This window comes from Vanellus vanellus (genome assembly GCF_965231255.1).
Source record: "Vanellus vanellus genome assembly, chromosome: 1".
In the NCBI taxonomy this organism is placed as follows: domain Eukaryota; kingdom Metazoa; phylum Chordata; class Aves; order Charadriiformes; family Charadriidae; genus Vanellus; species Vanellus vanellus.
In genome coordinates this window covers 149273221-149289574 of record NC_138905.1, presented here as the reverse complement: position 1 = coordinate 149289574, position 16354 = coordinate 149273221, and the positions used below count along the sequence as shown (strand labels likewise).

Below are 16354 nucleotides of genomic sequence, written 5' to 3'. Positions count from 1 at the left end.
CTAAAGGATTGAATGATTGTTTCATGAACACCTGGGGACAACGAAGCAGCAAGAAACAGTCAGGAGGGCTCTGGCAGCCTGTCTTGGCAGGGAAAAACCACCTCAGACCAACCAAAGTCCTTATCTCACTGGGTAAGTGGCCAAGAGAGAAGCCGTGGTTGTGCCGTATCATGAGCCCGATCAGGCAGCAATCGGAAGTGCCCTCGTATGTGAAGTGCCTTAAGGTAAGTACAAAAAGCACTGATTGTCAGCAGCTTGTGGTCAAACTGGTAAGATATTTCAAGTGGAGCCTCACAAGCCTGTCCTACATCAGTTTCTCTCAAATTTGTGGTCAGAAAATGAATGGTGAACTATCAAGAGCTATCAAACCATGGGTGATGGCCACACCGAGAGGGAACACGAGCACTTCCACTAATGATTAAAAACTATGAAAATTTGTTAGTTTTCAAAGTACCGAAATAAAGTAAACACAGGTGCAAAACGCTCGAGGAGCCCAAGCAGGAGTATAAACAGGGGAGGAGCGGGCAGGCCACCATCTGCAGAAAGGGTTGGGGCAGGGAGCAGGGGGACAGCAGGAACTGAACAAGTCAATGCCAGGGCTGGGGGGAGGGAGGAAGAGAAAAACAGAGGAGGCAAAATCCCATTTAGGGTTTTATCTTTATCATAGCACTGTGTATGAAGCACCTGGTGTAATTCTTCTCTCAGCTCTGCAGCTGTCAGCATCAATGAGGCTCGGCTACAGTCTGTCACACCAACAAAAAAGTGCTCAGGAGGATCGCAACTCAAGTGGAAGGTACAGCCTGTAGGAAACAAGGAATTAGATTTTCTTTTTTTTTTCCAGAAAAGGGAAAGAAGACACAGTTACGATTTTCTAATATGCAAAAGGAATGGAGGGCAATGACCCACGTCTTTCCCTTCCCCTTGAGGGTAAGGCAAGTAGCATTGAGTTCGGCAGCAGGTTTGTGTTGGATACCTCAAAAAACTTTCACGGTGATGAAGCAATACAACATTCACTGGGTGTTTTAAAGAAGAAGCAAAACCAACATGTTAAAGTAGCTGTATGTCATGCTACTATAGGGTGGGGAAATGCAATAGGTGTTGTTTAAGGACCTTTCCAGGCTAATAGCGCTGCATCAGAATCAGCAGTCAGCAAATCGAAAAGACAACAAATTACAGACAGGGAACAAAAATTTTCTCTGTTAGGGCCCTATGCTTTGGTTTTACAACCCATGTCAGTATTGGGAAATGTATCGAAATGTGCTTCTTACAATAAACAGCAGATGTGAGGTGGCAAACTTACTCTCTCACCCATTTGTTAAGCTGCCGGTCGTGTGGGCCGATCCCTTCAACGGCTCAGGCAGGGATCTGTGTAAAGTCTGGGGCTGCGCTGACCGGCTTTCACAGACACCAGGCAGAGGGAGCAATTAAACAACCAGTTTCAGCAGTAACTGAAGCAGTAGGAAACCACTGCCAAAAGCAAGTTCCCATGGGCCAGAGCCGTAAGCCACGTGGGCGAACAGATTGCTTTGATAACTGACTGGAGCTGGATCAGTTTGAGCCACGCATCCGTGTCTCTCGAGAGAGAGACACAGAAAACAAAGGAAAATGCCACCACAGCAATGAAGTGCTGAATAACTGAGTTTGTTCTGCTTCGTTACTTATTGAAAAAGTGGGCTGGGATTTCCTAGCCAGCAACCTGTTCCCAGGACCGTGTTTCTCTGGTGGTTGCCTCAGGCACACTCAGGACCACACCCCAAAATACTAGGCTCATCTTACGGGGTTTTCTTCCTGATAAAAACAACCTCATGTTTTATCCAGGCCAGAAAGGTCAACACCGGCTTCCCTTTAATCTGGGGATGTCAGATGAATATGAGAAATGGGTAATATTGGTTGGTCAGTCACCCCTGAAGTCTGTCTCCAGCAGCATCAGGAGGACATGCTGCTTGGGGAGGACGCATGAGCTTGGCTGCTTTCTGCAGTCCATTTTCCTCCTATTCCCCCAGCATCCCCAGCTGTTTAACAGGAGTGGCAGGAGTCACGTCCATCCTTTGTATGGCGCTGTTGTCCATAAATCCATCCAGTTGCTTTGGGGATGTGCTGGTGCTGTTGGCCTCCACAGCGGCAAAGCCATGGCCATAGGTTTCTTGGTAATGCTGGTTTGAATCTTTATAAAATCCTGTTTGAAGACCCAGCTATACTTCACCAACTGACCTTTATCCATGTACTCACTGACACCATCCCAGAAGACCATCAGGAACCAAGGCAGGATTGCTCCTTGTGGGAGCTGGGCTGCCTGTCTCCCAGCTGATAAGGTTTATCCATCACCTCAGTGATCTTATCTTTAACATACACTCGCCTATGTGGTCCAGGGACAGGCACCAGCCTGTGGTCCCAAGGACCCCTCTGGACCCAGTGCTGCAGTTGGGGGTGACACTGGCCACCCACTAGCATGCTGGCACTGATGCTGCCCAGCAGCAGAGCCCTTGCCCAGGCTGCCTGCTCTGCTGTGGCACAGCTCAGTGCCCCCAACTGTCCCATCTGGGGCAGACTCGCTGTCGGAAAGGCTATTTGCTACAGTACTTACTACTGAATTAATCTGGCTCCTACCAACTGTCCCAGGGTGGGAAAGTCCCCACAGCCTCCACAGTAAAGAGGGGCATGAAGGCTACAAAGGACTAGTAAGGCTTTGTCACCCCTGAGTACCCCTTTCACACCTTTTTCACCAAGCAGCCCTAACATTCCCCTGGCTGGTTTTGATGTATTTGAAGACCTTTTGCTAGCAGCTTGAGCATCCCTTGCAAGGCACTCTCCAAACCCTTTTCCTTGTTTATGTGTGACCTGTGTTTTGTGTCAACTTACCACCAATTCTCATATGGATAAGTTTTCATTTCCTGCATAGAAGCCTTTTTCCTATGGCCGTCCCCTTAACTTTTCCTTTGAGGGGGCAACATTTTCTTTTCTTCCGGAGCTGTGGCATCCTTTTAGTGTGGGCTTCTAGCATGGTATTTTTTAATAGCCTCCAGGATGCTTGCAGCCTTCTTCAGTTGGGGCTGCTCCTTTTTGCTGGAGAGTGTTGTCTTCCTTGAAAACAAATACTCCCATATTGGATGCACATGGCCTGCTTTTTCCCATTTCAGTGTTAAAAGGGATCATATTGTGGGATTGCAACCTCAGAGCAGTTTCCCACTAGCATTCCTCAAATGAAGCCCTTGTACTTATCCCTAGTACTTGTTTTTTGTGGGTTCCCAGATCATCTCTTCCTGGAAGTAGTGATTTATTGCCACCCGAAATTCTGCTTCTGCATCACATCCTGACGAGGTGCTGATACAGCCTATACACAAGCTCCCACTCATACCACCGGCCTGTATTTGCTGCTTCTGTGGTCTCAATGACCACTATCACTGCCCTCATAAAGGATCAATAGTACAGTTCTACCGTGGCATTTTTAGCAATAGCCACTGGGATTTCCACCCACAGGTTTTTAGGGTGCTTCTCTTTTCCTGTAACATTTTAATGCTGCTACACTTTTATCCTTCACATACAGCATCACTTCTTCACCTCTACATCATACTCTGTTGTTTGTATAAGGCTGGCAGTACTGTAACTCATTGGTTTTCTAGCCTCCACCAAGTCTCTAAGATGCCTGCTGTCTCAGGTTGTCATTTGGCACCAGGCATTTGGGTTCTTCTGGCTTGTTTTTGGAGCCTCTAGCAACCATGCAGAAGCACTTTTAAGTTTGCCCTCACTTCATTGCTTAATATTGCACATACCAAACCATTGACACTGTATTTGTCTATTTTGTCTTTAATAATAAACAATTGTCTTTAGCAATAAACAATTATTGTGATTGTGCTGTTTATTTCCTCCTGATTTTTTCAGAGGTGAACTGAATGTCAACCATGTCGACCATGTTGTCACATCAGTTCAGATCAGGTAGTCCTCTGCATCTCTCAGCTTTCCCCTGCTTCTAGTGGAAATGCTCCTCTACAAGCTCTTTGATTTCCAGTGCCACAGCCTGGCTGCATTACAGCTCAGGTGCAGCCTGCCCCTTCTAGGCTGTTCCTCTTGTCCATGAAGTTTCACCAGTTCCTTACGTGCCTCAACTATCTACAAGCCCCTCCATTTCCCCACGAGGCCACGGTGCAGCCCTGGGGCAAGGGACCTGCCCCCAGTGCGGGACCTCCCAGGACCCAAAACATCCTGCTTCCCTGCCCCTGGTTGGGTAACCTCTCACAGTTTAAATGGGTTTAATTCTTTGGGAAGCTTGTATCAGCCTAGTCTTTCCCCTGAAGGCATAACTAGGATCATTCATTTCTTACCCTACCCTTATTAAGCTAATTAGCAGTAGAGGAGAAATGTTCAAGAGCATGAAATAACCCACACAGTGAGGACACAGATGACCTGAGACTCTCTTGTGCCTTCACCCTGCCAGCTGCCCTGCTGCAGCCCTCAGCCTTCCAAAAACACCTAATTTCCAAGAACCGGAAATGTTTCTTGTTGGAAGGCAGGCAAGGAGAAAATTGTTCCCGTTTCTGTCCTTTAAATCAGGTTTTATTTTATGAATTCCCTGTCTATTCAGCCACACCTCAGTTGATTCAGATCAAGGAACTGACAAAAGTTCAGGAGAGGGTTGGATATATGCACGGGTACAGAAATCAGGAATATAAATTCCTGTCATAATACTTAAAATCCTGGCAGCATATTTTTTGTACCTTTTCCTTAGGAACAGAGACAATCTCTAAGAAGACATGGCCGCATGCTTGAACCACAAGGGCCGTATTGAGGACCATGTTATCCCACAAACATCTTCCCCGCAGCATTTAATTGCCAGAGGCTGTCCTTCCCTCCTGCCAGACACAGGAGAGAAGAGAGTAGCTGCTTCTGATCTGATCCAGTGTCCTGCAGTCTGGGTTCTGGGTAAACGAGAATCGTCTCTCCCGTATGACTGCTGTGATCAGTGAAGAGCTGCCTAATGATAGGTCGTGGATACTGTTTATTGACTGGATCATTGTGGCCCTTGCTGTATGTACTATAGGTAGGTGTCATGCACTTAATATATACCCAAACTATTTCCGTAGCAGGACCGTCAGGTTGCTCTATATGGAGGCTGTAGAGCTCGCGGGGCTGTTGTGGCCAAAGGTTGATGGCCAACAGTTCAAAGTCTTGCTGGTGGCCAGCTGCTAGGGGCATCCCTTGGGGACTGATCCTGCAGCTAGTACTGTTCTGTGTCCTCAGTACCAACATGGGACAGAGAGCACTGCCAGCAAGTTCACAGGTGCTTTGTGAGACAGGACTGCTGGTTAGAGGAATGCGGACAGGCTGGACAGGAATCTCATTAAATTCAACTACAGGTGCTGCCAAGTCCCTCACCTGGGACGAAAAAGCACCAGGCAACAGGACATGCTGGAGACCAGCCAATTTGAAAGCAGTTCTGCAGAGAAAGCCCTGAGGGTCCTGGTGGAAAACAAGTTGACCGCGAGTGGTTAATGCACCCTTGCAGCAAAGGCAGCTACCAGACTCCTGGGCTGCATTAGGAAAAGCATCACCAGCAAGTCCAAGGAACTGATCCCCCCTATCTACTTGGCACTTGTGCTAAGTTTTGGGCTCCCCAGTATAAAATGGATGCTGACGTGCTGTAGGACAGTGCAGGCCACCAAGCTGGAGCACAACTTATACAAGCAGAGGCTGAGGGAACTAGGTCTGCTCAGCCTTTGGGGAGACATTTCCAGACACCTCTGTGGAGCTTATAGAGAAGATGGAGTCATACTTTTCTTGGAGGTACATAGCAAGAGGGTCAGAAGCAACAGTCACATGTTGCAACAAGGCAAATTTGAACTTGATAAAAGAAAAGGAATTTTTCACAAAAAACAGTGGGTGGTTAAGCATTGTACCAGGTTGCACAGGGAGGCTGCAGAATCTCCATTCTCAGAGGTGTTCAAAACTTGACAGTGCAAGGCCCTGAGAAACCCAATCTAGATTCAAAGTTGATACTGCTTTGAGCAAGGGGTTGGACTAGAGACCTCCCGAGGTCCTCTCCAACCTCGGTCACTCTGTGCTTCTGTGGCTTTATGAAGATGCAGCAAGAAGGGAGAATGGAAAATGTAGATCTAATCTCAGCGCATGCGGTGAGAGAGGACAAATCATGATTGTGTGCCCCACTACCAAAGTGGCCTTTATCTCCTGTAACCCTGCCCAAGTGATAACGAGGTGGGAGGTGGTGTTTAACAGTTGATTATCAACACTTAATTGCTAATACAGCCCCGATAACAGCTGCTGTACCAAACATTGCAAACTTAACAGCTACTTTACAAGCAGCTGCACACCGAGCAATGGCGGCACTAGAAGTGAAAGATGTGTTCTTTATGGTTCCTTTCAAGGAAGAGGATAAAGAGAAGTTTGGTTTCACTTGGGAGGGAATACAATACACCTTTAACAGACGCCCACAGGGGTATAAACATTCACCCACAATTGTTCATGCCGCACTGTTGCATTTAGTGAAATCAACTTTTGCCATGACTATAAGCCTGACACCGGATACACGAACAACCTGTCTGCTGTAGGTCCGGCCGCATTCAAAAGAGCAGTCAGGTGCATTAATAGTATGTTTTTGTGCAACATATAGATTCTTTAAGTTTGCCGGTGATAAATGCACTAAACTTCAGTATAGCTATATAGCTTTAAAGATACGATTGCAGTCACAAGCTTGATTTCCCAGGTAAGCACTCAGCATGGCCAAGGACAAATCTTACCAAAAGGTGTCCCTTTTGGAGGGGTCGGGGGGGGGGCTCGGGGGCAAGAAGGACAAACCCGTCGATCTGTCCCTACAGTTTGGAGTTGAATTCTCACCCCTCAATTAGGTATAAATTCGGGGTAATATTTATATGCCTATTGTACAACGTGAGTGGGCGGGCCTGTGGTCAAGCCATTGTTCCTTGTGGTTGTACCGTTAGCCCTTGCACAAAATATTTCTTGCTCCTTGTGGTTGTGCTGTTAGCTGTTACACAAAACATTTCTTGTGAAAAGTGGAAAAATGGGACCACGTGGACTCCACCCCACTTCTCGCTCCTCCCCAGTGCCATGGCAGCACAAACCACCGGGTCTTCACCCAGTTTTCATGTCTGCTCTGTGCACCAGGTGTTTATGGCTTTGCTACTGTTTTGTGCTTCCAACATGCACTTGCTGAACTTTTACAGGCAGTCTCACTCCCCCAAGATGTGAAACTGTACCAATATATAGATGATACTCTAATTGGAGGAATTTTCCCTGAGATGCTGGGGGAAGCAGCAGCAGCATTGTGGCAAGCACTAAATAAAGCAGAAATTGAGATCCCACATGGAAAATGTCAGGACCAAGTGAAGAAGTAAAATTTTTAGGTATTTGTTGGATGGCAGGCAGTGCTGTGATTCCTCCAGATACCTTAAGAAAAAATCAAACAGCTGCAAACGCCCCAGTTAAAGAAGGAGTTCCAACAATTAATGGGAACTTTAGGATATTGGAGGAAGCATGTGTCTGGATTTTCTATTATTTCCCATCCATTTTACTCACTCTTGTGCAAAGGCAAATCCTGGGAGTGGAAATTAGAAAATAATGAGGCAGTGAAAACTCTAATTGAAGAATTAAAAACATATTGGGCACTGGGACCAGTGCACCCCTGCGATCCTGTTAGAACCAAAAGGGGTTTCGCAGTACATGCTGCTTACTATAACCTGTTCCAAACTGGCCCCGATGGGCTAAAAAGACCTTTATTGTTCAGCTCAACCGCATTTAAAGAAACAGAAGGACAATACTCTGAATGGGAAAAAGGACTTTTATCTTTAGTCCGAGCAGTTAAAAAAGTTGAGAAAATACACCTGTGCAAACTAGAGGACCATTTAATTTACTAGAAGAAATCCTAAAGGGGACTGGTCCCCCAGAAAGAGTTGCACAAAAACCCACTGTCAGAAAATGGTGTGCCTACCTAACAGGAGTTGCAGAACATACGCGATTAACTGAAGGACACACTAAGGTCTCCAAATTGCACATGCTTATAAACACAGACACTTTAGCATTACAACAGCCTTCACCCTTCACCCATTCTGGATGCACTGCGCCTCACTGAGGGTATACAGACAGAAAATATTTGGTTTATGGATGCTTCAGCACGAAAGGTAAATGGTAAATGGCAATATAAGGCTGTTGCATTAGATATTACCACCAGCAAACAAATAATAGAATTAGTGTACGATGGATTTTTCCTTCTTCTTAATGGAGTAAACTGTTCAGACTCTCCATGCCAAAACAAGTCTTTGTTTTATTTTACAGCACCCCGCAGGATGGCAAATGGAAATTCATGTTACTCTTTCAAACCCTGACAATGCTGCTTACACCCATTGCAGTCTTCTCTATTAGCACTGGGAACTAACCAATGGCTTTTATTGGATATACTGTCTCAGAGGGAAAGAACTGATGAAAGGGACCACCAATTGATTGTGGATGCACTTGGTGCAGCCCAAAATAATGTTTCTCTAGCTCTTAATCCAAGCTCAGCTGTGGATGCGATCTATGGTAGCAGCAATTATAAAAGAAGGTGAAGAAAGCACCTTACCCACTGAAATTTAAAAGGTAATCTGGGACAATGCAACTGAATTTGAAAGGGAATTCCAATCCTGGTGGTATTTAGTCATTTTTACTTATGACCCCATCAACAATAAGGCTACAGCTTTATTGTTGTATAACAATACATGATGCTTTGGTATACACCATATACCCAATCATTGTGCTAGGATTAAATCACGATGGAGCTATACTCTCTCCGTTAGAACATAGCGTATGGGCCCAACAAAATGGAAACAAATGGCAGACTGTTGATATTAACGCATGTGTTGTACAGGAACAAGGATTTATTTGTGAGAGTAACACCATCAAAGCCCAAGACATTTGTCTTGGCACTGAACAAAATGTTTGTCATTTTGAAATACATCCTGATGAAACCCCTGAAACTGTACTTGTATATATTGGGATGGGACGTGTTTTTACGAGAGCCCTTTGTGATTTTGTATTCATATACAACATTACTGTAGATACAAGCAATCACTCAAATATTTGCATTTGTAACTTTACAGCTTATTAATTGCTACAGTCTCATTATACATTGAGTCAAGATTTATTGTCTACCACCATTGGAATGAGTCTTACATTGGTGAAGAAACTACTAGAACATGATGACCTGTGTCAGCTGCTAGAATGAGTCCAAAACAATGGACACAACACGCTAACCACTGTTCAGCATGATACAAAAGAGGTACACCACGTCTTGGAAAGAGTGAAGAAAGGTGGAGAACAACATTGGTGGGAAACTCTTCTTGGATGGTCACCAACAGCAATGGGAGTTTTTAATCTCACGCTTCACCCAGTTGTGATTAATGTGTCTATTGCTTATAATCATATTGTATATAAAAGTTTGGTACATGATAAAAAAAATAGCCCAGCTCCAAACCTCCAAAACATACAAGCTAATACATAGCAAATAGCAATATTTCACTATCTACTTACTGTGGACCTGTAAGCACTTAAATTACCAATATATTATTTATGGCACAGAGGCAAGAGGTAGACCGTACCACTACTCTGTGAGAATAACATGAATTGACTATAGTCACGGGGTGGAGTGTGACAGTGTGCTCCACCGCCAACCTGACCATTGTCCCCCGTAGCCCTGCCCAAGTGATAGCCTCCCGTGGTGGTCATAATGGGTGCATCTAGTTGTGATGGCTGCATCCAGCTCAACGTGGTTTGCGGGAGATAGATAACGAAATAGCCAAGGGCTAACTTGAGCAATGCACCCACCTAACCACAATACTGGTACTGTGGTCGACATGCAAATATGACTATAAGTCAATCACCTTACTCCCATAAATAGTGAACAGCCCAAGAGCCCTTTGAGCTCTCCTGCACAGCAGTGGGCTGCACACCAGGATCTCCCCTTGAGTAGGAACATCTCTCAAGGCTACTTCTCGAGATTCAGAGATTCCTTGCAGCAAGATCCTCGGTAAGTGACTACTAGCATGCTAAACTTTCTTAGCTAAGTGATATAAAGGATTGGTTGCACATACATAAACCTTCCGACGTAAACTGTTGACCAAATCAGGGACTAGGATTGGATCCAGCCACAACCAGCCTCCTCTCTGAAAAGGATTTTAGAAAGCAAGGGGGTCCTTTCTGAACCTTGACTCAACGGGAAGGTCTCCCTGACAGTTCTGTCTTACCCTGTCCTCTATGCAGTAAATTACAAACTGTGCCTTACCATCAAATCTTGCTAAAACACTGTCACATTTACTATCAAACATTGTTAAATCCCTGTTTTATATCAATAAATGTGTCACTGCTTCTCTCTATAAGTGAAGAGCATCACTCCATCCATGATGTGAAGGAGCTGCTTGCACAGATGCTGCGCAGGTTGCCACACAGAGGAGCTCCCAGCATTGGCTCTGGGAGCACCAACATGGTTTAGGCATCAGTCATTCAAGGGCTGGGCAAGAGAGAGTCAGTAAACAGTGATGCCAACACCCCAAGTAAAATAGACCTGGATTGAAACAAGTCAACTAGCATATTAAGTGGCACTTTGGCATCTGTAGCCCTTCTCCTTGCAAAGCTGGGCTTTGCTTTTAGAGGTAAAGAAGCAATGCTTTCAGAAGGTTGTTTTGGGTCCCCTCATTCCTCCGACTGCAGAATACTGGGGAGAATAAACTGCAGGGCAGAGAAGAGCAGAGCGTCTGGGAAAGGCAACACTGCGGTCCCACCATGGGAGCACAAGCCCTCCAGGAGAAGTGAAATCTTGGGGCCTGAGGGTGATCTCAGAAAAGACAAAGAGAGGGTGAAGACACAAATTCAGCTAATTCAGTGACAACAGCAACTGGTTAGTAACCGGCTCAGTGTTATTTGCCTTGCTCCAACTAAAAGCAGGTGGAAATCCCCACTCCACTCTTCATTATCAGCTTCTCCTTCCGTGAGATTTCCAAGAGATAGTGTTAAAATATCAGTCTTCTTGGGCAAATATGCCAGGTCCACGAGGCACTCCTTGCCCAGGTATTAAATAACAAAGGTAAACCTTGAGGAGCAGCATGCCACTCCTTTCACCACAGACAGCCTTGTGCAGCAGCTCCATCTTGTGAAGATGCTGTCAGAGGTGGGGCAAGACCCTGTGCATCCACACTGTTGAAGGAAATGGGGGCTTGCAAAGAAGGGCATTGGCAGAACAAGTCAGTCCCACCACTAACAAAGCCAACAAACCCTCCTGTGCTTTGCTTTCTGCCCCCTACACACTCTTTGGAGACTGACTGCAGCCTCCAAAGACACAAACCAGACTCCCCCACCCACAGCAGATGACACTTTTCCCCCTTGTGTATTTTTGACACGAGGTGGCAGGGAAAGGGCTGTGAGTGTGCAGAAACGTGGCTGGCAAGCGAAGGGAATGAGAGGTCTCCTGAGGGCAGGCGAGGAGCTTAGCAGATGGAGGCAAGGAGCTCCAAGACCCTCTCACTTGGGCAAATGCAGGAAAATAACCCCTTGCCAAGGTGACGCCGGTATCCTTAGCATTGGTGTCTGTCCCCAGGTGGCAAACATAGTTTTGGTGATTGAAAACACCTGGCTCATTACAGTCCCTCTACTCGCAAGCAGGAGTATGCCAGAAACCTCTCTCCCTCACAGCAGAGAGAAATGTTGAGACAAAGGGTTGTGTGAATCATTTCAGAGAGATGCGTTGGGCTCATTAAAAACTATTATGAAAGAAAAAAAGAGCTGAACCAACAAGGCAGCATTGTTTTTTGTCTGCTGACAAGCAATATCGGCAGAGCACGCTGTCACAGGAGAATCCACCCAAGCAGGGGCAGAGAGGCCACCGTCACAGACACTCAGGAGAGTACTAGCCCAGGCAGTAGGGCTGCGAGCCCCTCTGTGCCAAGTACCTGAGGGTCAGTCCCTGCCCTCTTTTCTTGAGCAATAGGGACATAACCCAGGATGCTGGGACAGGACTGGGGCAAACAACTCCAGAACAGCTGGATGCCGGGTCTTTAGCTCAGTGCTCACCACGGCTCCTTCCAGGTGTGAAATATCAACTGTAGAGAGACGTGGTGGAGAGACGCCCAGAGAAAAACAAGGTGTTTTTTCTCTCTTTGGAAATCCGGGAAATGCCACTCCCGAGAACATACTTGCCACCACGCCAATGTCTATAGTGCAACAGGTTCTGTTTACATGAAAAAAAAAAAAGCTGTTAAGTTTCACAAAACAACAGCACAATACAATTAATCTCAGTGTCGGATTACCACCGAACGGAAGGTAGCTTCCCTATATATTAAACTTCTCCAAACCTCAGTTTGTGTCAGAAGCTGAGCTGTGGACAAGTAGGTAAGATACGACCACGCAGGGTAAGAGCTCTTCTCGTTCCTTTCAGCAATACCCTCTCCCTGGTGGCCCAGGGGCTGCAGCTTTTTGCCATGTAAGATTTCTCCTTGAATAAGTATATTGAGATTTGTCCTGTAGTTCTGAATTTAGGTCATCTAAATTTATTTGGCTGTCATCCATACGTGAGCCTGTCTCCCTAGGCTCCCCTCACAGCCGGTGAGGGAAAATGGGTGCTCCCAGAGTACAACTCACCCTAAAGTAGATATAGCCACAATGATTTAGACAGCTTGCATCTCGGAAGTGCCAATTTCTGAGTATAAAGAAGGTCTCAGAAGATTCAGGCAAAAGCTGTCCAGGTGCGGTGAAGGTGGTTTGTATACAGAATATGGGCAGGGAATAAGGGCGTTCATGGTGGGGGCGCAGCAGCATTGGGCACTGAACATTACTAATTTTGTTTTTTTCTGAATTAAATATTGGGGTTTGAGATTTGGAGGAAGTCACCAAGACATCGTAGAAGATGCAGGTTTGAAACACCAGCAGAAATGAGAAGTTACAAGTCTCTCGTGAACGGCTGCAGCCTGGTTTGTGCCAGGGCAGGAAAGGTGCCATTGGGGTCTCTTACAAAAAAAGACTCCATTTGTGTATCGCTTTGCCAACCCACCCAAGACAAGTACTCCATCAGCTCAGAAAGAGTTTCTTTGTGTTTATTCAGCGGGCAGTGAGATATATTCATGTCTTCATGCGTGCCAGTGCTGACTGATCAATTTTTCAGGCTGTTCTGCATACTCATGAAGAACCACCCCATGTACCCGATGCTTGTGCTTCTGGGCCTCGCTGCCCTCCTGGGTAAGTCCGATGTCCCTCGCTGCCTTGCCCCAAGCAGCCGGGGACAAATGCCCCGTGGTTGGGAAGCAGGAGACATTGATGCACCTCCTCACCCCCTCCCAAAAATCTCGGTTGCCACTAGACTCTAGTGGAGGAGTGAGCACTTGGGTCCCCTTGCGAATCTTGCAGAAGGAGGGGTGGCCTCTGAGGGACGGGTGGGCTCAGAGTAGCGGGTGCAGGGCAGGACCTTGCCTCCTTTCCATCAGAAGGAGCGGCAGAGGCAGCCCCACGTGGCTCCCGCACCCCGCAGCCCGTCCTCTCCGGGTTGCAGACTCCCCTTGGGTTTTCCCTGCTGCCACAAAAGGTTTTTATTACTTGAGCCTTTCCCTATCGCCTCTGCAGGTGCCTCCCAGGGCCGCACGGATTGCTACGGCAGTGTAAACAGAATTAAAACCCCTGGGGCTTCATGCAAAACTGCAAAGCCAGAGGGTTTAAAGTACTGCGGTGAGTATCCTTCTTCTGTCAGACGGCTCCATTTCTCCGTGGCCCAGTAATCCCAAATCCTTCACATTTCCAAAGTGCTGAACACACACTCGCTGCTGAGCCTGCGTAATATCCCTGTAGGCAAGGCAAACAAAATTTCGATGCAATTCTGTCTGTATTAAAAGGAGAGAGGTGAGAGACAATTCTGGGTTGTAAGGGTTATTAAGAAAATATCTTTGATTTTAATTACAGGAGTTAGGGCTTCACAAAAGATTGCTGAACGGGACCTAAGAGCTATGAATCGATATAAAACACTCATTAAGAAAGTTGGCGAAAAATTGTGTGTTGAACCAGCCCTGATCGCTGGCATCATCTCCCGGGAATCTCATGCCGGCACAATACTGAAGAATGGCTGGGGTGACAATGGAAACGGATTTGGTTTAATGCAGGTATTTGCTGATACTCCACTAAAACGTGATAAAAAACAACATATAAATAAAAGTAAGCCCCCTAAACATATAATCAGTTACAGCAGGGAAATGACTTCTTTTTGTTTTGATATTTCTAGGTTGACAAAAACTCACATAAACCTGTGGGACAATGGAACAGCGAAACTCATCTTATGCAGGGCACAAAAATACTTATCACGATGATAAAGACAATACAGGGGAAGTTCCCACGCTGGACAAAGGATCAACAGCTGAAAGGTAAGGAACAGGCCACAGGTTTTGTCCAGGAGAGAAAAAAACTTTGGGAAAAGAACATTCTGAATTAGTTCTCGTGTTCCTCAAAAACCGCATTTCTAACAGGCTGTCACTTATCTTTTCACCCCTCTTTTATTTCACCAGCAAAAGACGAGCTTTGTCAATTCTGTGTTGTTTCTGCCTTTCCTGAGTATAGCAGCCTTGCTGAATTTCCACCACCATGTGGCAAATATTTATACACCTGAAATCTACTCTATATATGAACTGAGCTCTCCTTACCTGACCACAAGAAATCTCCTACAGCCATATAGGTTAACAAACAGCTCCATGTTTTACTTGAATGGGGCCAGCAGTTCACTCCATATCTCTGTTGACAAAGGAGTGGAGGTGTTTGCTCACAGGGAATCGCAAAACTGTGCCACACCATGTGGAAAAGCTGCCTGCTTCAAAGCGGGCTGCGCCCCACAACCCCCCTCGGACCGCTGGAGTGCCACGGCAGGCTCGTTTCCCAGCCTTCTCAGATACCTCTGCTTTTCAACACGACATACGGAGTAGCATATACGCATCTGCAAGACAGACATAATGCAGTGCGCGGATGTGTTTTAACTCTCTTTTAAGAGCATTAAGTTTCAAGGATGCGTGAGAAGTTACAAGGATGTTGGATATGATATGATATGATGTGATATGATATGATCCCATTCTATTCTATTGTGTTCTGAACAAGCTCACTGTAAATGAAGGGTTTGTCTTGGGCCAGGTAAATGGTACAAATTGATCAAGCTGCAAATATCTGTGAACACAAAACCGGAGGTATCTTTCCAATGTTTTGATGGATTCAGGAATAAATGTAAGCTGCATGCAGAGCATCACTTCAGTCAGAGAAGCTCCAATAATGCTGCCTACTCCCCTTCCAAAGTCCCCATAAGTGAAAGCTTTCAAAACCAGTAAAAGCAGAACACATCAGGCTGGAATTTTCCCTATTTTTCTTAAGTCTGTATGACTTCTTTTGGTGTTTTATTTCAGGTGGGGTTTCTGCCTATAACGCTGGTCCTAGAAATGTCCAAAGCTATGACAAAATGGACATCGGCACCACCCATGACGACTACTCCAACGACGTGGTTGCACGAGCCCAGTATTACAAGAAACATGGATATTAGACTCAGGAATCCCTACCGAGTAACTTCCTTACCATCAACTGCATGACTCCCCCGAGGGACCCAAGACTCAGAGCAGCTGTACCCTGCAAACCCATACAGATGCAAATGTTCAGGAATGATTTACATGAATAAGAATTTGCAGACTAAAGCCACGAGCTTTTAAAACAATATTCAGTAAGACACCAGTCAGGTAGTTTCTTTACAAGCAATACGGTTTGGATTTTACGAAAGTGATATTGCCAAATTCTTAATAATTTGTTCTGCTATCTACACATTCCTCTGAGTTACAAGGACTATCTTGTTTCGCTGTTGATAATTTGCTGCCTTCCAGATCTTAAAACACATTTCTGCCAAAATCTGTCATTCTCTTAAGAAATCAAAAGGCAAAATACTTCCTTGGGTATTAGCTTCATGATTTATTTTTTCAAAGCAGCTCGATATTTACATTATACTGTGGAGCAGTCATTTTTTTCTGAATACTAATTTTTCATATAAATGCATAGAATAGAGATGGATGTTTTCAGTCGTACAGAAACAAGCAAAGAGAAATTGAATAAAAATGTTATTAGCAAATGAAGCAGGACTCCAATGTACTCATACTGTTATGTGTGTTAGCAAGGTTTGGATAAGTGTGATGTTAATTTTAGGCAGATAGAGAAACTGAGAAGGGAACAGGCTGAAACACATTTGTTGCTCATAAATTTGTTTTCCCTCTCTGCTGCTTGCAGAAGAGTAACACTCAGAAAAACAGCAGTCTTTTGAGTTTGGCATATTTTAGTTCTCCTATTCCTTCTAGACACGGAACTG

The 16354-nt window shown here is 45.5% G+C and overlaps 1 protein-coding gene across 2 annotated transcripts; it reads left to right on the top strand.

Moving 5' to 3' along the window:
• Positions 1-9852: 9852 nt before the first annotated feature.
• On the top strand, positions 9853-16124 carry LOC309686348 (lysozyme g-like). Of its 2 annotated transcripts, XM_082498993.1 has the most exons (6): positions 9853-10027; positions 13151-13224; positions 13606-13707; positions 13939-14135; positions 14255-14393; positions 15414-16124. In XM_082498993.1, exons 2-6 carry the CDS (start codon positions 13167-13169, stop codon positions 15545-15547), a joined length of 630 nt encoding a protein of 209 aa, XP_082355119.1. In that variant the 5' UTR covers positions 9853-10027; positions 13151-13166; the 3' UTR covers positions 15548-16124. The 2 variants fall into 2 exon arrangements, with proteins under 2 accessions (XP_082355119.1, XP_082355118.1); XM_082498992.1 differs by lacking the exon at positions 9853-10027 and having other exon boundaries at positions 13065-13224.
• The last annotated feature ends 230 nt before the right edge of the window (positions 16125-16354 follow it).

Coding starts and splice junctions, on each gene's coding strand:
- LOC309686348 (XM_082498992.1), top strand. CDS start 13,110: ATGTCTTCATGCGTGCCAGTGCTGACTGATCAATTTTTCAGGCTGTTC. Junction 13,708..13,938: donor AGAGGGTTTAAAGTACTGCG/GTGAGTATCCTT, acceptor TTTTAATTACAG/GAGTTAGGGCTTCACAAAAG. Junction 14,394..15,413: donor AAAGGATCAACAGCTGAAAG/GTAAGGAACAGG, acceptor GTTTTATTTCAG/GTGGGGTTTCTGCCTATAAC.